The sequence below is a fragment of the Myxocyprinus asiaticus genome, chromosome 36, assembly GCF_019703515.2.
Source record: "Myxocyprinus asiaticus isolate MX2 ecotype Aquarium Trade chromosome 36, UBuf_Myxa_2, whole genome shotgun sequence".
NCBI classification, from domain to species: domain Eukaryota; kingdom Metazoa; phylum Chordata; class Actinopteri; order Cypriniformes; family Catostomidae; genus Myxocyprinus; species Myxocyprinus asiaticus.
This window is the reverse complement of record NC_059379.1, coordinates 24036448-24062213: the sequence shown is the minus strand read 5'-3', so window position 1 is coordinate 24062213 and position 25766 is coordinate 24036448. Positions and strand designations below refer to the sequence as shown.

Genomic DNA, 25766 nt, shown 5'->3' with positions numbered 1-25766 from the left:
CCTGAACTTTTTTCACTGTAACCTCCTGTCCTTCTCTCTCTCCCCCTCCTCCTGCTATCTGGCAATGGCTTCCTGTCATCCAGACACACTACTCTATTGATTCTTTTCAGGGCCAGACAATTATGCATTTCCCTATGCTCATGTAGGCCTGTGATTGAAACGTTGTGATATGGCCCAGTTCTTCAGAGCGCAGAGAGTCTGTCTGGACCTTGTACAGCCTTTGCTTTTCTAAAGATCAAATTCAAGTCCTCCTGGGAAGTTCCAACTTAAGAATTTTTCCACTTTCTGACAAATACAGGAAGGTTTTTTAGTGTTATTGCAACAAAATGAAGTGCAACGGATGTGCGTTAGATCGATCTTTAAGGATAGTTCACCCAAATTGTTCTCATTTGCTCACCCTCATGTTGTTCCAAATCTGTATGACTTTCTTCTGTGGAACGCAAAAGGACATATTAAGCAGAATGTTAGCCTTAGTTAACCACTCATTCAATTATTTTATTGACATGCTCCCAACTCAGAGAAAGTCTCAAAGAAAATTCTGAGATTTCTACTAATAATTACAACATTGAGGAGGCATCATGTGTGCTCCTCTTGTAAGTACTATCATGATTTGAAGGCAGCAAGACTACATGTTGTTTCATTGTGTATTTGACAGTTACTTGTCTGTTCAAGAGCAAATTCTGACATTACATTAGCTCAGATGCACCAGTTATATTTACTTTCTCTATTTTACCCTGTATTTTGGGGTCTTTGTGAATGTTTTTTTTTGGGGGGGATTTTTTTCCCCTTTTTCTCCCAATTTGGAATGCCCAATTCCCAATGCGCTCTAAGTCCTCGTGGTCGCATAGTGATTCGCTTCAGTCCGGGTGGCGGAGGACGAATCCCAGTTGCCTCCGCGTCTGAGACAGTCATCCCACGCATCTTATCACGTGGCTTGTTGAGCGCGTTGCCACGGAGACATAGCGCATGTGGAGGCTTCACGCCATCCGCCGCGGCAACCACGCTCAATTCACCGCGCCCCACCGAGAACAAACCACATTATAGCGACCACGAGGAGGTTACCCCATGTGACTTTACCCTCCCTAGCAACCGGGCCAATTTGGTTGCTTAGGAGACCTGGCTGGAGTCACTCAGCACGCCCTGGGATTCGAACTAGCGAACTCCAGGGGTGATAGCCAGCGTATTTTACCACTGAGCTACCCAGGCCCCTTCGTGAATTTTTTACTTTAACTTGTTTTACTGATCAGGCCAAAAAAACGTAGAGGGTATTGAACTCCTATCAGCCCATACTGATTTTTTAAATATATTTTTTCATAATATGCAATAGCTCTAATGCATTTGTGGCCTCTTTTCAACAAAGCCAGAGAAGCTTATCAGGACCACCCTGCATTTCCTCCAATCATTATTTCTTGATTTTCAGTGTGGGGTAATGACACCTTCTGTTCCATGAGTGTAACAAACAGGTCACTCGTTGTGCATACCCCAGAGCCCTGTGAGGGAGTGAGGGGCTCTTTTTAGCTTTCTTATCCAAACTAATGAACAGTGCCACAAATAGGATGCACATTTCATTGTGCTGCCTTGTCAGTGATTAAAGGATGGGCCGCTGGGAGGGGCTCGGCTTTGTGGAGATCTGTCTGCCAGCTTTCCGGCCCCCAGGGGCCAGTCCTAACTCTGTTGTCAATATTACATGAGTTTCACTTTTCAATGGCCACTGAAACCTAATCAACATTTTCCCCCCATTGTGCCAAGTATGTGCAATACCTGACATAAAGAAATGGGAAGAAAAGAGGGAATCTTTCACTCACCCTCATGACTTTGTTCTGTGGTATTTGCTTTTTTAGCGTATTCTCCTCTGTTTTTCAGGAGCAACCAAACCAGGCAAACTTCTCCAACATCTGCACAGGACTGGAGATTCTCAGCTTTCTTCTGTCAGTACTGCAGCCTCCAGCCATCCTTGCTCACTTCAAGCCCCTGCAGCGTGGTATTGCTGCTTGCATGACCTGTGGCAACACCAAAGTGTTGCGGGCAGTGCACTCCCTTCTGTCCAGGCTCATGAGCACCTTCCCCACTGAACCCAGTGAGTAGATCAGGCTCAGATTCATGTGATACATTATCTTCTAGAGTTCTCAATTTTGAAAAGTCATGATATTTAGGACAATAAAATCCCTTGCTCGATTTAAACAACATCCAGAGTGCAGGATACAGTTAGAGGGAATCATTCTACAGGTTTGTGTTGTGCTCAGCAGCTGCAAACAGACGAGTAAACAGCCTAACTCTCCACATAGAAGAAAAAGTTCACAGTGCTATGTAAAAAGCACACTGTGAATGTATCTGCTTGTTTTGCTGAGGCAGAGTGCCATATATGCATTACTCTACAAATGCACATTTTGCTTAGTATATACTTGATAAAAGTACTACATAGTTCACACTACTTGGTTTGTACAGCAGTCTGGTATCCACTAAGTGTTATGTACTACAATCTAGCAGGGTCAGGTATGAACCTTGGCTTTTTGTGACAAAATAATTAGATATGTATAGTATGAAGGTGGGCAGAAATGCCAACAGCAATGCACTAGCATTTACAATTACAAGAATTTGTTCGTCTTTTCTGTGATTGGTACTCTGTTCATAACCTGATCCAGGTTGTGTTGGTTTTGATATTAAATATGTGTTAAGAGTTCTGCACAGTAAATTTTTTTCCAATATCTTTGTTTCTTTTCCTCAGGCACGTCGTCAGTGGCATCCAAGTATGAGGAGCTGGAGTGTTTGTATGCTGCTGTGGGGAAGGTGATTTATGAAGGCCTTACCAACTATGAGAAAGCCAGTAGTGCCAACCCAACTCAATTGTTTGGTGAGAATTTTTTTTTTTAATAGCTGTACTACCAAACCATGGTTATTCTGGAAGATTCACCAATGCTAATCAGATATTAATGATTATCAAGAATGTATCTTCTCAAAAACCTCTTTATTTGCTACACTTTTGTCCTGGGTAGTGTTATTTTTACATAATATGTAAACACTGATCCAATTCATATTGGATCAGTGATTAGATATTTTGAAAAATGGAATAGAACAAGTAATTATGTTGGTTTTTACAATGGCTGATTTCTCGGACAGAAACGATGTGTTATAGTAAGGTTTGCAAGCTAAATTACAGTGTGTGGGCCTTTTGACTTTCCCCACATCTGCCAGTGACCATCCAGGTGTGCAAGGCTGTTTATTCATAGATTAGAAATTTAAAAAAGGAACACAGTTATTTCACAATATATAGTTTCTCAGAAATGAAATCAAAAGGTGATGAAACACTGCTGGATAACAATCTAAAGTTGTTGGTGTTTCATTTCAGCCAAAAATGGCACCATTGGTCAATAAATACCTTCTGGTTCCATTCTTACAGTGCTCTAGAGTTACATTTAGCCCTGATGTACTGTATGTGACTCTATAGAGAGGGTGACTTTTTACATTTATCTTTCCTCCCCTGAGCTGTGATCTAAGCAAGACATTACTCATGTTTCCCCCCCTTCTCACCCGGTAACTCTGTAAGATTTCTTCAGAAACGTCCTTGTAATACAACTACAGGGACAAAGGAGCGGCACCCAAAGTCATTAGCAGGCACATGTCGCTTGCTGTCCCTGACAGTGTCGTGAGTTCAGCGGGACATCATGTTACTGGCTTCTCTTTTCTCTGCTTCCAGGAACGCTGATGATCCTGAAGTCAGCCTGCAGCAACAACTCCAGCTACATCGACCGCCTTATTTCCGTCTTCATGCGTTCCCTGCAGAAGATGGTGAGAGAGCACCTGAGCCCGCAACCCAACCCTGGAGCCGCTGAAACCAGCACAGGTGACTCCTTTAAAAACAAACTAATGGGAGAGATCATCCAAAAATGAATAACCTTCAGGTTGTTTCCAGACCTCTATGGATACCTGTACACAAAAGGATATGTTTTTTTTGGGGTGAACTATCCCTTTAAACAGAACCGGCTTTTCCCAAAACCTCAGCCGCACAGAGGTCAAATCAGTTCTTATTATGCAAACAGTGCTTGGAGGAGCACTAAATCTTCTGAACGTAGCTGAATCAATCTTAACTGGCTGCTGTCTCGAAGCAACCATGTTAAATTAATGTGAAATAACATGCAAGGCTCAATTGAAAAAAAAAAAAGAAAAAAAAGTGCTTTAGCACTGGCCTCTTTCTGTCATCAATTTCCTACCTTCCAGAAGGCCATTTTCAAGCCTGTAAAGATTTTAAGCTTGTTCTATTCTGGACAGTATATGTAAGGCAGCTGAGGCAGGTTATGATCTATTGCTTTGACTCACACAATGGGTCATCTTCCTCTTGGCCCAGAACTGACAGTCTGTCTTAAATTTCGGCTCTTGACAGTAAGACAGAAAAATATGCGCTCCTTCTGGGAAAGCTTTAATCCTCTTGTCTACAGTCATCTGGAGCAGTTTAAAAAGTGTAAAGTAAGACAAAAAGACAGAGTGTGAGAGAAAGAACTGTTCAGACTTGAGCTTGTGGTGTCCATGTTTGACCACTGGGTGCTGCAGGAGGGCCAATCAAATGCCTTTAAGACCGACCCACAAATCCATCCATACTAGGAAACATCTTCGGTGATTGAAGTCAAAAATCTCCCCCTGTGTCCAACGGAATATAAAATCCAGACAATCCCATCTGCTCAGTGCCTCTTCTAGATGCTATTATGGTTTTTAAATGGTACATGGAGATAGGATTGAACAGACACTCACACATTCACACACTGCTTGTTCTGTGCTGTCTGCAAGGCCTCAAACTGCAATGTCACCCTGACAGTGTCCGTCAAGTCCTCCACACAGCATGAGTCTGCCCCAAACTGGAAATCAGCCTCTAACATATTCTCCTCCAAGGGTTCAACTGATCAGAACAATCACATTTTACCTTGAGCAAATCAAGCAGAAAATGCACTCAGAGGCCAGACTAAACTCATAACCCCGTCTCCTTTCAGCTACCGCTCTCCATGCTAAAACTCTATTTCATTTCCCAGTTTTTCAGCGGGCAAAATTTTGTATCTTACGGCTCATATCCTCAGCTGTTACAATTTGTGAAAAATGTTCTATGTGTGCATTTTAGATTTATGTAACTCGCTGTGTGCGTCAGCTTGAGGATTTGAAAAGTGTGTTCGATTTGGAATATGATAGAATGTCCTCAGCTAGGTTGTGAATAGTGTTCCGCTGTATCACAAATGTCATTATTACCAGTTATATGAGAATTCTCTCTTATTCTTGTGTGTTGGGTGTAGTGACAAGTGAGCTGGTGATGCTCAGTCTGGATTTGGTGAAGACAAGGCTTTCGGTAATGAACATGGAAATGAGGAAGAACTTCATTCAGGTCATCCTCACCTCCCTCATTGAGAAATCTCCTGACCCAAAGATTCTTCGAGCCGTTGTGAAGATTGTGGAGGAGTGGGTTAAGAACTCTGGTAACCCCATGGCCACCAACCAGGTAAACTAACAAACCCGCTGATCTCTCACAATAATTAACCCATTAACATCTGGTATCATGATAAAGGGGTCATGCTATAACATATGGATAAGAGTTCATTGTACTATAAATATGTTCTAAAACTTTTTGAACTCCAAAAAGACCATTTATTGAAACCAAGCTGTAACAACAGATCATTCTAAAATGCTTGGATTTCTAAAGATAGTTGCTATTGTTCCTAAAAAGTGAAGAAAGTTCACCAAACGGTGCTGTTCTTGGTCGTATCGCACCTTTCAACTCTGCATATCCTCCTGAAGGATCCCAGGACGTTTCAGGCTGATCTGGACCAGTAGGAACAAAAGATCAGTACACACAAAAATGGAAATTTTGTAATTTATTCATGTTGTTCCAAACCCATATGACTTGGACAAAAGTAGGTATTTTAAAGAATGTTACAATGACTGATTTCCATACAATAGCTGTTGATAGTGACTAAAAGTAGTCCATGACAAATGTTCTGAAAATAATGTAAAAATAGAAAATAATGACAGTTTTTTTTAAATTGCACATTATTATACAAATTGTGGAATTAAAGTGTGGTTATATAGTTTTGGGGGATTTTAACAGATGTCAGTTTTAGGAAATTAGCGACTTTGTGGCAGGGTATATTGACAACTGCCAGCATTTATCACCAATAATATGTAAGAATTGTATAATGGAACGCTAAATGTAATGGGCAGATTTAAACATGCCCGCATTTATCCACCAATAATATGTAGGATTTGATATGTAAATTAGTTTATTAGTTAATCTTGACCACGTTCGACCACCATTATATGAAGGATAAATGACAAATGATCAGATTAGAAATCTGAATGAAAATTCTCCACCATTAAATATGTAATACAACAGGCTTGTTGTATCTGCTCACAATTTATATGTGAGGAATTTTAGCTCAAGAAGGGAATTATGATTCATTCTGGGAATATTGAAAGAATTAAGGTGTACGTCTGATCTCTCGGCCACGCTGAGTTGATATGACGCATCTGTTAACTCTTTAGGACAGAGGTGCCCAAACTTTTTCCTGCGAAGGACCAAAAATTACTTATTAACTTGATTGATGGCTGCGGGCTGAAAGTAAACGTTGCATTATAACAAATTCAGGGCCTGAAATTAATTTCTGAAAATTGTGGGTTGGGGAGGAATTCCCCCCTTACACGGTTCATTTGGGGTGCATTTTTTACCTTTACAATGGTCATTTTTTCTAACCTTATGACTCTCTCATACTTTTGTCAAATACTTTAAACAATTAATTAAATTTTAAAATGGCATGTTTCAATTATAACAAAGTTGCATGATCTCTACATTGCATAATATGCATTGTTACTGAAACAATTTTTTTTTCATTCACATATTTCAAAATATTTTAGCTATTAAATTAACATAGCCTATAAAACTAATGCACCGACACAGAGGAGGAGATGACACATTTTGTGTGTTTATGGTGCAAGCTTCCACCAATGACTCTGCAACATCTGCACAACAGACAGAATGAAACACAGTGTTCAGCGAAACTTCAAATGAAAATTGCGATGGATATATTTGGAACTATATCAGATTGCAGGGGTTTTTTTTTGTTTGTTTTTTTGCCCAGAGCCCCCATTAATTTCCAACCCTGGATGGAACTGGAGATGAGAGATGTAACAGGTATTTAAGTGTCTTTCATCATCATGCAGCTGGTACATTACACAAAGCAGTTTTGCTATTTCTGCCTTTCTTGCAAATGTGCAAGCGCCAAGATATGAAAGCTGTTTGACGTCATGCAAAGCTTCTGGAATTACAGTTTGATACAAAAACAAGTTTATTGATTTGATTTGCTCATCTGTATCTATTGGTTTACTAATTCGCAGCTGCACTGTAAAGTGAATAAAAGTGTGCGGGAATTTACCGTATTATGAACTTGGAACTTGCAGGAATTATTACAATTGTGCGCAATACCCGAGCTGAATTTCAGGCTCTGCAAACTGTGTGTGTGTGTGTGTGTGTGTGTGTGTATATATATATATATATATATATATATATATATATATATATATATATATATATAAAATAAATGTTCTTTTTTTTTTTTCTCCCAATTTGGAATGCCCAATTCCCAATGTGCTTTTAAGTCCTCGTGGTCACGTAGTGATTCGCCTCAGTCCGGGTGGTGGAGGACGAATCCCAGTTGCCTCCGCGTCTGAGACCGTCAACCCGTGCATCTTATCACGTGGCTTGTTGAGCGTGTTGCCACAGAGACATATCGCAGCAACCACACTGAACTCACCTCGCGCCCCACCGAGAACGAACCACATTATAGCGATCACCCCATGTGACTCTACCCTCCCTAGCAACCGGGCCAATTTGGTTGCTTAGGAGATCTGGCTGGAGTCACTCAGCACGCCCTGGGATTCCAACTAGCGAACTCCAGGGGTGGTAGCTATCGTCTTTTACCACTGAGCTACCCAGGCCCCCTTGTATTACAGTATATTAAAATATGAAAGTTGCTCTGGTTCCCCTCCTTTATGATTTCATTATACAAGAAAAACATTACTCTGCAATCTGTTAAATTAATGGAATGAAAAGCTGTATCAATAACATTTCCCCTCTTTTTTTTATTATTAAAATTTTTTATTGATTCCATTCACAGATTAAATAAACAACAGAAAATATGGAATCAAATTATATAAATTAACCCCCCCCCCCCCCCACCCAACACAAACACGCACCCCAGTGGTCATAATTATTTAGAACATAAAAAAAACAATAAGAATGCGCACACACCCATTTAAAACTGCAAATCCCTCTCCACTACCCCTCCCCGAGAACCCTCCAAAAAGGCCAAATATCTACCCCACTTCCTATTAAACAAATCCCATTTTCCCAGCCTTCTATATGTCATCTCCTTGAACGCCGCCATCCCGCCCATCTCCGCGCACCACTCCCGAAACAAGGGTGCCCCAGCCGATCCCCATCCCCCAAGAATGATCTGCCCGCCGATCATAACTCCGGCCAGCACCCAACTTTTTATATATCTACCCCCTATATTAATGACCACCCCATCGCCTAAAATACAGAGTCTGGGGCAAAATGAAAATTGAGTGTCCAATACATCACACCTAAAACTCTGAACCCTCAACCAAAATTCTTGGATCTTAACACACCACCAAAAAACCTGGGTTGTGTCCCCATCTTCTGATTGGCATTGCCAGCAGGTGGGTGTCTTCAAGACCAAGCCTATACAGTCTAGAGGGGGTCCAATAGAATCGATATAAAATCTTAAATTGCATAAGGCACACCCTTGCATCTCTAGATGTAGACTTGCCCCCACTCCCTCCTCAAATACCAAGTTTAAATCTTTCTCCCATAATCTCTTGAGAGAAGTTGAAGCTCCGTCCCTCAGACTCTGAATTAGCTGGGAATAATACACTGATGCCTCATGACCTCTTCCAAAAGCAGCAATCACCACTCCCAGACAACGGGGCGCAACTCAACCTCTCCGGCCAGTCCGACAGAAAGGCTTCTCATTGGCGAAACAGGGGCAAGAAACCCCTGTTCAACACAAAACCAGGGAGGGGCTCTCCCAGGTGGAGGCGACCAATGAACCAAACGTCCGAGGCCGAATGCACAATAACAAAACAAAATCTTGGGTAGGCCCAGCCCACCCACATCAGTCGGCCCACGCAACCCACGGAAATGCAATCTGGGACGTCCACCACTCCAAATGAAGGACCTCACCATGCCACCAAATCGCTCAAAATAAGAGAGAGGGACATCCACAGGGAGAGACTGCAGCAGACAATCAAACCCTGGAATACAACTCACTTCAACAACAATAACCTTCCCTATCATAGACAAATGCAATGAATCCCACATTGCCCGAAAACCCCCCCCATTAAAGGGCCAAAATTAACTCCATTCAAATCACCCAAATCTGCTGGGAACAAAATACCCACACACCCAATGCCCCTGGAAGGCGCCTGGCCGAAAAGCCACCACCGGGCAGCACGCTGCCAGAGCCAAAGCCCCAGACCCAGACCAAATCACTCTATATCCTGAGAACTCAGAAAAGGAACAAATAATTCCTTGGAGGCAAGGCACAGATCCAGCAGGGTCGGAGACAAATAATAAAACATCATCTGCGTAAAGCAAAAGCCCATGTGCCACGCCACCCACCACCACCCCTGGAAAATCACCCTCCCCCCACCTCGGCCGCCAATGGTTCCAGGTCAAGACAGAACAACAAGGGGGAAAGAGGACAACCCTGCCGGGCACCCCCATCCAGAGCAAAATAATCTGAAATTAATCCATTCGCCAGAAATGCCGCTACCGGGTGTCTAAAAAGCAACCTAATCCACCCAATAAAAGTATTCCAGAACATCTCCAAAATCTTAGAAAGATAATCCCATTCTACCATATCAAATGCCTTTTTGGTGTCAGGTGAGATGGCAGCGACCGGAGTCTGATCATTTGCCACTGACCACATGATGTTGATGAAATGCCCAATATCATCAGAAGAGCCACAGGCCCGAACAAACCCCACCTTATCTACATGTACAAGAGATGCCACAACTCCACTCAACCCGCCAGCCAAAATCTTTGACAATATTTTAACGTCTAGCTGGATCAGGAAAACTGGACGGCAATTCCCACACTCGCCCGGATCCCCGTACTTCTTAAGAACCAGACTGATCGGGGGTTCACGTGATGACATGTGAGCGACTAGCTCTGCGAACTTTGCTAGTTTTTTATTATTTTCATGTTGTGATCCGGTGAGATTCGATACACCCAGTTACATACTTGCTCTTTGAGGTAAATATGGCAAAGAAGTCAAAATTCTCAGACTCTGGAGACATTAAAAGACACTTACGTGTTCAAGCTGAGGCCTCTGACGGGACTGTGAGCCGGGGACTCGATTTGGATGGCACGTCAGGAGAAGATATTCAGCGTCAGTTGTCCAACATGTCGGTGATGTTGACGAAGGTTCTTGCTGACTAGGAGGATCTCGCTGTAATACGTCGTTTGATTACGCCGATGGAAACAAAATTCTCTGAGTTGTTTACAAGGGTGACAGAAGTTGAAAAACGAATCGATTATCTTGAGTCATTGGAAAGGGAATTATCCACTAATCCGCCAGCGTCCAAAACAGATTTGGAATTATATTTGGAAAAACTGGAATATTTCGAAAATATGAGCCGAAGGAATAAAATACGAATTCTTGGAATTCCTGAGCATGAAGAGGGCAGAGATATGGTGAAATTCCTGGACGAGTTTTTCCCGAGTCTGCTCGACATAACAGGCCACAAGCTGAAAATCGAGCGAGGTCACAGAGTCCCTGCTCGCAGACCTGTTGAGGGAGACAGGCCCCGATCAATTCTGGCCAGATTTCTGAGATCATCCGATAAAGATCTCGTGTTGCGCCAGGTGAGGAGTAAAGGGAAGCTTTCTTGGAAGAACCATAATATTTTCTTGTTCCCGGACTTTGCGAATTCTACAAGAGAGAAACGTGATCGGTTCAAGGAATGTAAGAAACTGTTACACCAACAGAAGATCGCCTTTGCATTGATGTTCCCGGTCAAACTGAGAATAGAAACGAAGAATGGTCACAAAGTATTTACTTGTCCAAAACAGGCACTCTCCTTTATAAATACATTGGAGTAAGCCATTTGATGTTTCTTATATTAGTGGACTGACTCGCGGTTTAGGCACTCTATTATCTGAGGAAGCTGGGTGCCATTTTTGTTTCTTTTTGCGTTGACTCCACCTAGCGGCTGGAGTTTGTTTTATGGCATGACTCCAAGAAACTTTTGCATTGACTGAAGATTTTTTTTTCCCGGACAGATCGAGAATGGATGCTTTGGATGACCACAAAATATCTTCATGCTCACATAAAGGACGTCTTTTATAAAGTTGACGGACTGAGTACGTTTTTTTTTTTTTTTTTTCTTTTTTCGCGGCCTCCGAGTTAGTTTGGCTCTTGATCATCCGAGGAACCGGGATGCCGGTTTTGTTTTTCGCGCTGGCTCTGCCTAATGGCTGGAGCTTGTTTTGTGGAATTACACTACTTCGGGACAGTTGTGGTTAAATATGTTTGTTCTTTGTGCTTATGCCTCCTAGTAGAATGATTACCTCATCTGCTGCACTCATAACAGCCGGCTCACTGATCATTTGTTTGTCTGTCCATGGAAACTGAATGGCTTTATATCAGCTGGAGTTTATTTTGTGGAGGAACACACCTTCGAGACAGTTTTGTGAATGAATCTACATGTTTTTTCTGTTATTCTGCCTGTTGGCTGGGGTCTGTTTTACAAAGTATTTTCTGTTATTGTAATTGTGTCTCACAAAATTTGAGCAGAAACACCGGACTTGAATAATCCGATGGCAAAGTTGTCGCGGGGGTTCTCGCATGCGTACATGGACTCTTTGAGTTTAGAGGGATTATTGCCGGTTGGCGCTGTTGTGCGTGGGGTTAATGCGCACGTTTTTCTTTTTTCTGTTTGTTTTGTTCCGGGGGAAGTTCGGGGTTTGATTGTCTCACTAATGGGGAATGTGGTCTGTGTAATCTTGTTTTTGACACACTCATTTTTTTATTTTTTTATTATATCAATATGTCAAATGTTAATGTGAATGGGTTATCTCTCTTCACATGGAATGTGAATGGGTTGGGGCACCCCATAAAAAGAAGGAAGGTTATTTCTGTTCTTAAGCGCAAGAAATATGAAATAGTGTTTCTTCAAGAAACGCATCTTTCCCCGCAGGAAGCTGAAAAATTTGGGAAGGTATGGGGTGGACATGTTTTCTTTAGTGCTGGCTCAAGTAAGAGCAAGGGAGTTATTATATTGATTAATAAACATCTACAAACAGATTAAAGATAAATTAGGAAGAGTCGTTGTTTTAGGAGAATTTCAGGGTAAAGGTTGATTTTTGGCTAATATTTACGCACCTAACATTGATGATCAGGGCTTTTTTATAGATCTTGAAGGGATGTTGCAAGCTGCTGGCACCCCTCATGATATAATATCGGGAGGAGACTTTAATCTTTGATGGACTCGGTCCTTGATCATAGTGAAGCAAAAGTGTGTAAACCCCCTAGAGCAACATCGATGCTTCACAAGATCTTTAAAAATCTTGGTCTTGTAGATATCTGGCGACTTTTGAACCCATCTGGTAGGGATTATAATTTTTTTTCATCAGTTCATAAGATCTCTATAGTTCCACATCTTCGTCTACTGATGACGATATTAGAAACTTTGTGGAACCATTAGAACTCCCTAAACTGACAAATGAGCAAAAAAACACTCTTGATTCTGAGATAACCCTGGAGGAACTTGACAAGGTAATTAAGTCCTTACCTACAGGCAAGGCTCCGGGGCCAGATGGTTTTGCCGCTGAATTTTTTAGATCTTATGCTACAGAACTGGTTCCTATTTTGTTAGAAGTTTATACTGAATCATTAAAGGATGGAAAGCTTCCGCCAACCATGACACAAGCCCGGATCAGTCTGATTCTTAAAAAGGACAAAGATCCAAGCGAGTGTAAAAGTTACCGTCCAATTTCCCTGATCCATCTAGATGTTAAAATTCTGGCTAAAATTTTGTCTAACCGATTAAGTAAGGTTATGCCATCTCTTATACATATAGATCAGGTAGTGTTTATTCGGGGCCACAGCTCTTCTGATAACATCAGGCGTTTCATCAATATCATGTGGTCAGTAGCGAATGATCAGTCTCCAGTCGCTGCCATCTCACTTGACGCCGAAAAGGCGTTTGATATGGTAGAATGGGATTATCTTTTTAAGATTTTGGAAATGTATGGGTTTGGGAGTATGTTTATTGGTTGGATCAAGTTACTTTATAGACACCCTGTAGCAGCGGTACAAACAAATGGATTAATTTCAGATTATTTTACTCTGGATAGGGGCACCCGTCAGGGTTGCCCTCTTTCCCCATTATTGTTCTGTCTTGCCCTGGAACCATTAGCAGCCGTGATAAGAAAAGATTATGATTTTCCAGGGGTGATTGCGGGAGGTGTGGCGCATAAGCCTCTGCTTTATGCAGATGATATTTTATTATTCGTCTCTGACCCCATTAGATCTATGCCTTGCCTCCACAGAATTATTAATTCCTTTTCCAAGTTCTCAGGATACAAAGTCAACTGGTCTAAATCCAAAGCTTTGGCTTTGACAGTGTACTGTCCAGTAACGGCCTTCCAGCCAGGCGCCTTCCAGTGGCCCAAACAGGGCATTAAGTATTTGGGCATTTTATTCCCAACACATTTGTCTGATTTAGTTTGAGTTAATTTTGACCATTTAATAAAACATAAAATCGAGCGATGTAGTCAGGTGGGCTTCATTACATTTATTGATGATTGGGAAGGTAAATGTTATTAAAATGAACTGTATTCCAAAATTTAACTACTTGCTACAGTCTCTCCCTGTAGATGTCCCCCTCTCTTATTTCAAGCAATTTGATAGCATAGCGAAGTCTTTCATTTGGAGTGGTAAGCGCCACAGACTGCATTTCAATAAATTACATAGGCCGATTGACAAAGGTGGGCTAGGCCTACCCAAGATTTAGTTTTATTATTATGCATTCAGTCTCAGACATTTGCCTCATTGGTCGCTTCCACCTGAAAGAGCCACTCCCTGGTTCTGCATTGAACAAGAACTTCTTACCCCTATTTTGCCATTGCACAGCCTTTCCATCAAATTGAATAGAGAAGTTAAATCACACCCCATTATTTCACATTTACACTCAGTATGGACAAAAGTGTCCAGAGTGTTTAATTCAGATATTTATCTAAATGTTGCCTTGAGCATATGGCTAAACCCCAAACTATGCGTTAATAAGTCCCCATTTTGTTGGTCAGAGTGGATTGCGAGGGGGGTTAATTCACTCTGTGATCTTTACGAGAGCGGTGTGATGAGATCCTTTGAAAATCTGGTTCATTATTTTGGGGTCCCCAGATCTCAGTTTTTTAGGTATCTTCAGTTACGCCATTTGCTCTGTACTGTTTTTGGGAATAGCATACACCCCCCTAAAGCAGCAGATACTCTAGGAGAGGAGATTTCTGCTTTTGGAAAGGGCCATGAGGCATCAGAGTATTACTCCTTATTAATTCAGAGTCTGGGGGATGGAGTCTCAACCACTCTCAAGAGATTATGGGAGAAAGATTTAAACCTGGAATTGGAGGAGAGAGAATGGGCTAGGATTTAAAAAAAACATAAAAACTGCATTGAGAGTTGCAAGGGTGCGCCTTATACAATTCAAGTTCTATTGGACCCCCTCTAAATTGTATAGGCTTGGTCTTAAAGACACACCCACCTGCTGGCGATGCCAATCTGAGGAAGGAGACATGGCTCATGTTTTTTGGTGGTGCGCTGAGATTCAGGAATTTTGGTTGAAGGTACAGAGTGTTCTGTGTGATGTGTTGGGCATTCGGATTTCGTTTTGCCCCAGACTCTGTGTTTTGGGTGATGGGGCAGTCATCGACGTAGGTGATAAATACATAAAAAATTGGGTCCTCACCAGTGCGATGATAGGCAGGCAGATTGTTTTAAGAGGTTGGAAGTTGGTGGAAGCACCCTCAATTCGGGAGGAGATGGGCCTTCAAAGAGGTAACATGTAGAAGGCTGGGGTTATGGGATTATTTTATTGGGAAATGGAGTAGATATTTGACGTTTTTGGGGGGCTCTCGCAGTGGGTCTGTGGAGAGAGAGATATAGTTTAGAGTTGTATGTTTATTATAGGTGTATGTGTGTATGTATGTATATGTGTGTGTGTGTGTGTATAAAATATATATATATATATATATATATATATAATTTTATTTATTTATTATTTTTTTCTCTGTAAATGTGTGTACTTATGTAAGACCACTGGGATGTTCGTTTGGGGTCAGGTGGGGTTCTTGATTGGGGAGGGGAAGTAGTGGGAGTTAATGTTGAATCATTATATATATGTTTTGTTTTTCTTTGTTTTGAAAATTAATAAAAATTTTAATTACTAAGAACCAGACTGATCTGGGCATGTGCCATGGCCGGCAGAAGCCCCCCCATTCTTTAATGATTCCGATAACTTCTAGCAAAAGTGGAGTCAGCTCTGCAGCACAAGATCTAAAAAACTCAGCGGGAAAGCCATCTGGCCCCTGACCCCCTCCTGCTGGCAAGGCCTTAATTACCTCGCCAAGCTCTGCAGATGCCCACCCACCAGTGCAACAACTCCCCCGCTCTTACCCGAGCCAGCACCACAAAAAAATGCCCACCCCATATCCTGCCAAATTCCTCCGCCTCCCACGGAGAAAGGTGCGCCTCCCAAAGAAACACCACATCACACCTCCCACGCTCAAGGAGAGAAACAGCCTTCCCTCTTCCCATGGGGTGTCCCAACCCATCCACACTCCAGGTGGTGAGAGACAATCCACCCACATCAACATTTCGACATTCTGACACACAAGAAAAAAACAGGTGGTGTGTCAAAAACAAGACCACAAAGACCACATTCCAACATCGGCGTTACCACCAAAACCCGAACATCCCCCAGAACAAAACAGACAGAAAAAAGAAAAACGTGCATCAACCCCGCGCACGACATTGCCAACTGGCGTCCATCCTCCCAAACTCAAACAGTCCACGCACGCCCACGAGGACCCCTGTGACGACCCCGCCGTCGGACCGCCCAAGTCCGGTGCCTCCACACAAATCCTGCGAGACAGAATCACACAGCAAAAGACAATCCACAAAACAAACTCCAGCCAGCAGGTGGAACAAACACAAAGAGCGTGTAGATTCATCCACAAAACTGAAGGTGTGCCACTCTGCAAAACAAACTCCAGCCACCAGGCCTAACCAGCACAAAAAAATGCTCAGCTTCCCCAAACAGTCAAGCGAATGACCAGTGAGTCGATCCATCTGGCCGTGACGTGAGCACCACAAAACCACCCCCTCACTCCAACAACCCCACGAAGGACAGCGCTCACCGTGGGCATGCGAATGTTTCACGGCCCTCCCCAGCATCCACCCGCAGCCCGGCCGGGAATACCAGTGCAAACGTTTCCCGCACTCCACGAATCAATCACGCGCCCCTCCTATCGAACTCGCAAAGTCCAGGAACAAGAAAATGCTGTGGTTTTTCCAAAAAAGCCTTCCCTCACTCCTCGCCCCGTGCAACACAAGATCTTTATCGGATGATCTCAGAATTTTGGCCAGAACTGATCGGGAACTGTCTTCCTCAGCGGATCGAGCAGGAAACCCACGAGCTCGCTCGACATCCAGCTTCTCTGACTAAATTGAATCCCCGGCCTGCGGCCTGCTCGGGGGTATCAGCCTGAGCACGCAAGTGTTCCCCAATGTCTCTAGAGCCCGAGGATCCCGAATTCCCTGACACACCGTTTTCCCAGAACAGCCACGAAACAGAGCGCACCGAATCCCAAAGGTCCATATCAAAAGCACCAAAACTAGCAATGTTCGCAGAGCTCGCCGCCCGCACGCCCGACCCTCGCATGGTGCCACGCGACTCTTTCTTCCCCCCTCTTTTTTACTTTATTTTATTTATTTATTTTTTCCCCCCTTTTTCTCCCAATTTGGAATGCCCAATTCCCAATGTGCTTTTAAGTCCTCGTGGTCGCGTAGTTTCGCCTCGGTCCGGGTGGCGTTGGACGAATCCCAGTTGCCTTCGCGTCTGAGATCGTCAACCCGCGCATCTTATCACGTGGCTTGTTGAGTGTGTTGCCACGGAGACATAGCGCGTGTGTAGGCTTCATGCCATCCATCGTGGCAACCATGCTCAACTCACCACGTGCCCCACCGAGAACGAACCCCATTATAGCGATCACGAGGATCGCTATAATGTGACTCTATCCTCCCTAGCAACCGGGCCAATTTGGTTGCTAAGGAGACCTGGCTGGAGTCACTCAGCAGGCCCTGGGATTCAAACAAGCGAACTAGTGAACTCCAGGGGTGGTAGCCAGCGTATTTTACCACTGAGCTACCCAGGCCCCTCTTTTACCCCCTCTTGTCATATACGGCAAGGCGGGCTAAATCAAAGGTCATCACACAGGCCCTGGTTTGGGCATCTCTGCTTTAAAGTAATACTATTCTCATGGCTATTGAAAATAATATCACAGATATGCTGAAATATTGTTTGAGCACGGAGCGTTGATCTTTAAGAATTAATTGACGAGATTATTGATCAAAATATACTACAGTCAAATCCTCTTTGAATATAAACCATACTTTATTTCTAATCTACAACATCAAACTAACTAACACACATAGACAAACATAAAAACAGGTTGGTGAGTGAACTGTAATGGAAGGTGAATGGAAATTATCTGAAAATTTAACAGAAAATTTTTACTTTATGGAGTCTATAAACCATGCCCTGAACCATCGATACTTCATTTAGTATACCTCGACTTGCAAACGGGCAACTCTGCATTGTGCGAAACCTGGGCAGAGGGACGCCGAAGCGAAGCCAGCCAAAGAAGGGCTAAGAGAAGAGCAAGAGCCAAGAGAATGAAGGGGGAAGAGGCTGGTACTTTTAACCCTTTCTGTTTGGTCATACCCCGAAGAGGCTCTTAACCAATCAAGAGGTGGATTTTCAGAGGGCCTGTGGTCAAAGTGTCCTCCCTAATTTATGGCATTTGTCTTAAGGTTTGTCACTTTTCCTGCTCAAAAAGTGAACATACTTTTATCCTGACTTTTATATAAAGAAATTGGTACAAGAGACACGATCTTCATCAACATCAGCATTCTCTACATAAACGGGCAAGAATTTACATATGAAACATGACATACTTTCTCTTTATGGTTACTTCACTACACATTAACATTTGAATATACATTATTATACATTGTATAATTGAGCGTCATGTATGCACAAGGTCAGAATACTGCATTCTATAATTCTAATTACATTCAAGCATAATGAGTTTTTTTAGCATATAAAACTTGGTTTTATGTGTTGTGAAGTGTAAAGTCACAGATTGAGTCCAGTAATTGTGTCAAAGTTCATATATTTTTAGAAAAACAATATAAAAACAATCACTATGTCTCATGATCTCCTTTGAGTTTTAATTTTAAGTGTAGCAAACTGGCCCAAGAACAAAGAAGCCTTAGTCTAAGATTTTATGCTTTCCATTGCAATCATGATGGTTTCTTGGGAGAGTCTCTTGCAGATGGTCGAGATGGCCATGTCATGTGATGACCATTAAGTGTGGGGGTATATCCTGATTTATAACATGAGTGAGGAGGGGTCTAAAGGAAGGTTATATGCTATCCTGAAAAGTTTCCTTTGTTCAGATGATAGTTGAGATTAGGCAGATGTGCATTCTTACATCAATTCTTAAGGTTGATTCAGACTTTAGGGCACCATCTTTACAGAGTCTTTAAACTGATTACCCTGAGGGATTCCAGTGTGGCCTGCCGGCCTCTGTGTCTTAGTTTTTATAGCTTGGTTGGAAGGAAATATCAGTTTACATCCTGGATTCAAGTCATTCTTCTGCTTAGAAATAGTTCATTCTTCTGCCCATAATATACTACACAGTGGTGGGACATGGTTTAAAATCCAAAAGAGACAGAAACTTTACTGATGCATTAAAATTATAGTGTAATATAAAACATGTAATATTATAGCTTTCATTGTCTAGGCTGACTACCTCACAATAGTAAATTAACCTTGTGTTGACTCTGAATACACCAGTGTAAAACAAAGGCTCAAAGGCTATCCTGCTTTAAATGAGGCATTGTGTATTCAGTGCGCTGTGGCCCAGACAACTGAACCCAGGTGTGTGCTCTGTTAGCCCAAGGCAAGAGAGCAGACAGGGAGAAAAAGGAACCAAGCAAAGGTGCTGCGCAGTTCTCCTGATAGATGAAAGATAAATGGACTGTATCAGTCTGCCCCACCCCCCGCTTACTTTTCTCTTTCAATTCCTTTCCTTTCTGCTGTCTTGTGCTCTCTCTCTCTCTCATCCTTTCTTTTTCCTTCTTTATTGCCTAGGTGCCTAATCCGAGAGAAAAGTCCATTCTGCTGGTGAAAATGATGACCTATATTGAGAAGCGCTTTCCTGACGACCTTGAATTGAATGCCCAGTTCCTGGACCTCGTTAATTACGTCTACAGGTAATTACGCCGATTAATCACGGGTTCCTCTGTCCACTCTATTGCCATTAGCAACAAGACTGTGGCTGGTTTGAGAGTGGCAGGCCGGGTTCTGATTGCTGAAGTGGGGCTGGGGGTGTTTGGCTGATGAGGGCAAGAGGAATTAGGAGCCACTGCCACCCTGGGCAAGAGACTGTCTCTCCATAGTCAAGAGCAATTTATCCTTCTAATAACCCATAGTCCTAAATCAGCAGCTCTAGTTATCACTGTGCTGGAACACATCACATGCATTCCCCGTTGACAAAGACCCACCATGTCGTTTGTTATTGTCACGCTTCATTTCACACTGTCTCTGAAGATAAAGAAAGCAGTGCTTTTGCTGTGTGTTTGTCTGAAGTGGTTTTGTATTTGTTTTTTGCAGAGACGAAAACCTCTCAGGAAGTGACATCACATCCAAGCTGGAGCCAGCGTTTTTGTCAGGGCTGCGCTGCACCCAGCCGCTGATCAGAGCAAAATTTTTCGAGGTGTTTGATTCGTCAATGAAGCGGCGTGTCTACGAGAGGCTTCTGTATATTTGCTGCTCACAGAACTGGGAAGCAATGGGCAGTCACTTCTGGATCAAACAGTGTATTGAGGTACAAACCATTACATAACATTATTTTTAAATGGACATTTTACCTAAAAATGAGAGATTTTAGATAGAATGTATGGGATTGAAAGCCTCATTAGTCTTTCATTTCACTTTCATTATTTGGAAAAAAGATGCAGTGAAAGTGAATGGTGACTGATGCTTCCAGTCTCTAACATTCTGAAAAACATCTCCTCTTGAGTTCCTTGAAAGAAGTCGAACAACATGAGGTTGAGTAAAAGATGACAGAATTTTAATTTTTGTGTGAACTGTCCTTTTAAGCAAAAATATTAGGAAAATCACCTTCAGTGAATTAGTTTGCTGCACTAATAAAATCATTGTTTGGGATGCACCAATATAGCCATTTTGGGAGATACCTGCTAATTATTTTTATCTTATGGTTGTTAACTGATATTATGGCAGATAATGATGTTTTGATAAAGAACAAATGATGTTTTGCCCTGGTAAAAATAAATAAGATCATACTAAAGCACCAATCTTGTCAAAGTGAAATCAGCCATTAACAGTAGAATGCAGAGTAGAAAAGATGGATACGTTTAAAACCTGGCATAGAATTTTTCATATTGTCAATTAAAATGCCTAACTAATAACAAAATGCTAATATTGGCCAGTAAGGTCACTGATGTATTTATCTCTTGTCAAGGTGTAAGCCCAATGCACAGTTGATGATACTTCATATAAGCTGCACGTGCATAATTGGCACAGGTTAATTGCACCGTACATACTGCTGGTCTGCTTACTGTATAATTATAGCGTTGCAATTTTCCCTTTAATACCTTGATGATTTCTTTAAAATTACAGCTGTGTTGTAGATCATTCAGAGAGTTTTACCTGCTTAATTAGCTTGAAGGCCACTGTTCAGGCCTCTCTAGGTGTTAATATATTCACTATGATGTAACAGTTCTGGCTTTTGGCTGCTCACACTCAAGTCAAGTCACAATCATCCATCTCAGCCACAATCAATGCTGTTCTCACTGGTGAATTATTAATGCTGTCCTACACATGGCGGCTGTGTGCACCGATTCATCCTACCGTGATGAAGTAGATGAGCATTCACTGTTGGAGTTCTTGAGCTTGTGTCAAGTATTTTGAAATATGCAGTGTTGGTACGACCCCACAGTGGTACAAAGTAACAGCTGTTAAACAATGCTGGCTCATACAGGTGACGACAGGGTCCAAAATTAACGCGTGCTGATTCTGCTGGATGCAAGAACAAATTTGACTTTAGGAAGTAAATAATATGCAGTTACTAGCCAGTTGGCTGGTAAGTTTATTAGGAATTACAGAATAATACATTAAGAAGAATTGTAAGAATGATGTTCTGGCCCTTGCTGATGAATGAAATGTGAGCTATTCAAATCAACTGTCTACTAAGAAAACTTGCTGTTACCTCAGTGCAAAAGGTACCCTCAAAAGTTAATCTAGGATGTTTGAAGTTTTTGTGACAAAAATGTTTAAGGATTAGTTCACCCAAAAAATGAAAATTCTCTAATCATTTACTCACCCTCATGCCATCCCAGATGTGTATGACTTTCTTTCTTCTGCAGAACACAAATAAAGGTTTTTAGAAGAATATCTCAGCTCTGTAGGTCCATACGATGCAAGTGAATAGTGACCAAAACTTTGAAGCTCCAGAAAGCACATAAAGACAGCATAAAAATAATCCATAAGACTCCAGTGGTTTTATCAATGTCTTCAGAAGTGATCTAGTCCTTTTTTTTGGTCAAAACAGACCAAAATGTGACTCCTTTTTCACTGTACATCTTGCCATTGCAGTTTCCAGGCACGATCATGATTTTACGATGCACGATTACACTTAGCATGCACTGAGCACTAGATGGCTGTAGGATGTGTAATTGAGCTTGAAATCATGATCACCAGGAGACTACTGATGTCAAGATTTATTGTGAAAAAGGAGTTATGCTTTGGTCTGTTTTCACCCAAAACCAGTTGGATCGCTTCAGAAGACATGGATTAAACCACCGGAGTTGTATGGATTACTTTGGAGCTTCAAAGTTTTGGTCAAGATTTACTTGCATTGAATGGACCTATAGAGCTGAAATATTCTTCTAAAAATCTTTGTTTGTGTTCTGTAGAAGAAAGAAAGTCAAACACATTTGGGATGGCATGAGGGTGAGTAAATGATGAGAGAATTTACATTTTTGGGTGAACTATTCTTTTAAATATTTCTGGTTGTCACCAAAGTGACAGTAAGAGGAACAAAATCACAGCATTTTTGGTCACATTTTTGTTATAGGCAGTTTCACAGAGTAAGTGGCTCATCTTGTATATGATACTGCGAGTGACACAATGACCTGAGCTGTTTGTCATAAATATGCAAATAAAAAAATGCAAAATAATCCTATTTTCAAGATAGAAAATTATATTTAAATTTCTTTTTAAATATTGTTTCATGGCCGATAAGAAATGTTAACTGCCAGGAAAATAGCGACGAGCTAGAGGAGATGAGCTCTTCAATTTGTATTGAACACACAACCCTATAAAATGTGTTGCTTGAGTTCACTGTGTGTGTCACTTTGGATTATAGCATCTACCAAATTATAAATGGTCACCTGTCATTGTGTGGCAAAAAAATATTGGACCCTGAGTATCAAGAAGTGTGAACATCAGCTTCTTTCTTGGTGCAGTCTGCACAGAAGGAACAGCTGTGAGCGTTTGCATGTGTGTTTGAGGAATCGTAGCAAGTTTTGATTTGTTGACACTGTTCCACAGCTGCTGCTAGCTGTTTGTGAGCGGAACACCACCATTGGCACCAGCTGCCAGGACTCCATGCTCCCCTCCATCACCAATGTCATCAACTTGGCCGACAGCCATGACCGTGCAGCCTTCGCCATGGCAACACACATCAAACAAGAACCTCGCGAGAGAGAAAACAGCGAGACCAAGGAGGAGGTCAGCTGTGCCGTTCTGTTAATACACACATCTGAGTGGAGAAGTTTATGCTTTTATTGCATAATTTAACCTACTCTGATATAAGAGTCCATTATAGAAGGTTTTAATTACATTACCACTACATCAGAGCAATGAGTTCATGTGCAGTAGAGGCCTGCTGTAAGAGTTCCATCCTGGAAAAGCTGGAAATATCAGGGAATTATAAAATTGTGTTTTTCAGTGACTGGAAAAGTCATGTTAATTAATTGGTAAAAAAAAGTGTTGGAAGCTTGTATAGTGAATAAATATTGTAATTTTTTTCTTTAACTTTGCTGTAAAATATTTAATCAGCTAGAAATTGCAGTTTGTGTGAACAATTTTGATAAAATTATTTTTAAAAGTCCTTATTCGGGAATAATGAAAGACTGGTAGAGACATGGAAATTCATTGGTCAAAAGGTGCAGGAAGGGAATGTATAAATACATTTTCTTCCCATATTTTTTGTGTTTTCATGACCTTTATCTCTCTAGGATGTAGAAATAGACATCGAGCTGGCACCTGGAGACCAAACTAGCCTGCCCAAGACCAAGGAGCAGGCGGAGCGAGACACAGGCAACCAGCTGCACATGCTCACCAACCGCCACGACAAGTTCCTTGACTCCTTGAGAGAGGTCAAGGTGAGCCATCACTTTAACATATGCCACCCTCACGAGCACAAAACACTATCTAAAAAATCGAGAAAATAAAACTTGAAGGACACTTGTGCTTTCCATGAATGCCATTTGGCAGGGAGCGTTCATAAAGGACATATCAAGTCATACAGGCTTTTGAACATGTTGGTTTAATATGTGCCATTTGTTCTGGCACCTTTCATCTCTTAACCTGCTTTTCCTCATTTAGCTGCTCTCTCATAAGTGTCTCTGTTAAAGAGAGTTTGATCAGAGCGACATGGGATTGCATCTCTGAGTGCTTTGAGGTAATGGCATCATTGATTTCTGTTTATTCCTCGACACGGTGCTGTTTTATATGCACCTCTCAAGCAGGCTTTAGATAAATGAAGTGAGGAGTTCAAAGCCCTGACCTGCCTAAAAAGACCCATGGTGATCAGTTGTCTAACATGTGTTTTTTTTTTTTTTTTTTTTTTTTTGGTAAAAAATAATAAATAAATCAGCTCTGAAAACACTGGAAAAATATGCCATCATAAAGGTAAAAATACCCCTGAGAATCTAATAAAGTTTATTTCTGGCATGTGTGAGTGTGTATATATAAGGGTGGACCATTTATTGCTAATATACTGTATAAAAATAAGCTTTTCTGAAATTAAATGAACATTTATTTTACACAATTGCACAAATGCAAAATTCATTTGAGAACAGAAAATGAGCATTATCCATTGACCAGTCTGTCGGTAGATTTTGCAACTCACAAGAGGGCCTAGCACTTCTGTTAATTGGGCATGCAGGCACTTTTATCAGCCGATAATCTCAAATTGGCTAAATGTCACTGATTAATTGTTGATATATCACTAAATAAGACTCCTTTGTGTGTTTATCGCTGTAATTAGACTGGAGCTCTGTTGAATGCTTTGGTTCAGTTGTGCCACATTTCCACGCCATTGGCTGAGAAGACGTGGGTCCAGCTTTTCCCCCGCCTCTGGAAGATTCTGTCAGACCGCCAGCAGCACGTGAGTACTTCACTGTCCCAGTTCTCTTAAGAGCTGAGCTAATACTTGGCCTTTTTCATGTGAACAGTTTCCATCTATATGCAGAGTGTGACAGCTGCCGGTTTTATACTGACCTTTGTTGCAGTTAAAATTGTACACTGGCTGTTTTACTATTAATAGTGCGTATCACTGCAGAATCAGAATGCAAAATGTTGTTAATGGTGTCGGAGGTTTCTACTCTCCGCTCGGGTGGGGGGTCATGCTGTCCACCAGATTTCTTAAGTATTAGACTTCTCATTAAAGGGCTTTAATTTGGAACGACTGTGGCTTTAAACTACTGCAACAGTCATTCAAATAGAAATCTTCACTTTATGGCTTTATTATACAAAAAATAGGATATTTTTACTGTGGCAGTTTTTCCTGTCACAATAATGCGATATTCTTCAGTTAACGTGGGCCTTTTTTTAGTTGTCAAGCCAATTTAATATTTATAACACATTTTCATTGATGTTTGGTGTGTAAGGAATTATTGAAGATGTTTCCTGCATCAAAGGTTATTTGGGTTATCTCTACCGTTTATTCTTCTCAATCCTCATCAGTATTTTTTACTTTTCCATCCATTTTTTAGGCACTGTCGGGTGAGATGGGCCCGTTCCTGTGTAGTGGTAGTCATCAAGCTCAGAGGGATTGCCAGCCTAGTGCTCTGAACTGCTTTGTGGAGGCCATGTCTCAGTGCGTGCCGCCCATTCCCATCAGGCCCTGCGTACTGAAGTACTTGGGCAAGACCCACAATCTCTGGCTGCGCTCCACCCTGATGCTGGAGCAGCAAGCCTTCGAGAAGGGCCTAAGCTTGCACATCAAACCCAAACAGAGCACCGAGTTCTACGAGCAGGAAAGCATCACACCTCCACAGCAGGTACAGTGATGCCTAAGCTCTTTGCAGTGTTTGTTACCATTAATATTCTTGGCA

At 41.8% G+C, this 25766-nt stretch overlaps 1 protein-coding gene across 1 annotated transcript in view; it reads left to right on the top strand.

Moving 5' to 3' along the window:
* The window catches only part of LOC127426776 (transformation/transcription domain-associated protein-like), a 99742-nt gene that overhangs the window by 35440 nt on the left and 38536 nt on the right, over positions 1–25766 (top strand). Inside the window, exons 46-55 of the mRNA XM_051673803.1 lie at positions 1864–2077; positions 2726–2851; positions 3695–3841; positions 5274–5476; positions 19492–19613; positions 20014–20227; positions 22975–23154; positions 23664–23810; positions 24698–24817; positions 25425–25712. Coding sequence (XP_051529763.1) covers positions 1864–2077; positions 2726–2851; positions 3695–3841; positions 5274–5476; positions 19492–19613; positions 20014–20227; positions 22975–23154; positions 23664–23810; positions 24698–24817; positions 25425–25712 — 1761 coding nt within the window. The remainder of the gene's footprint in view (positions 1–1863; positions 2078–2725; positions 2852–3694; positions 3842–5273; positions 5477–19491; positions 19614–20013; positions 20228–22974; positions 23155–23663; positions 23811–24697; positions 24818–25424; positions 25713–25766) is intronic.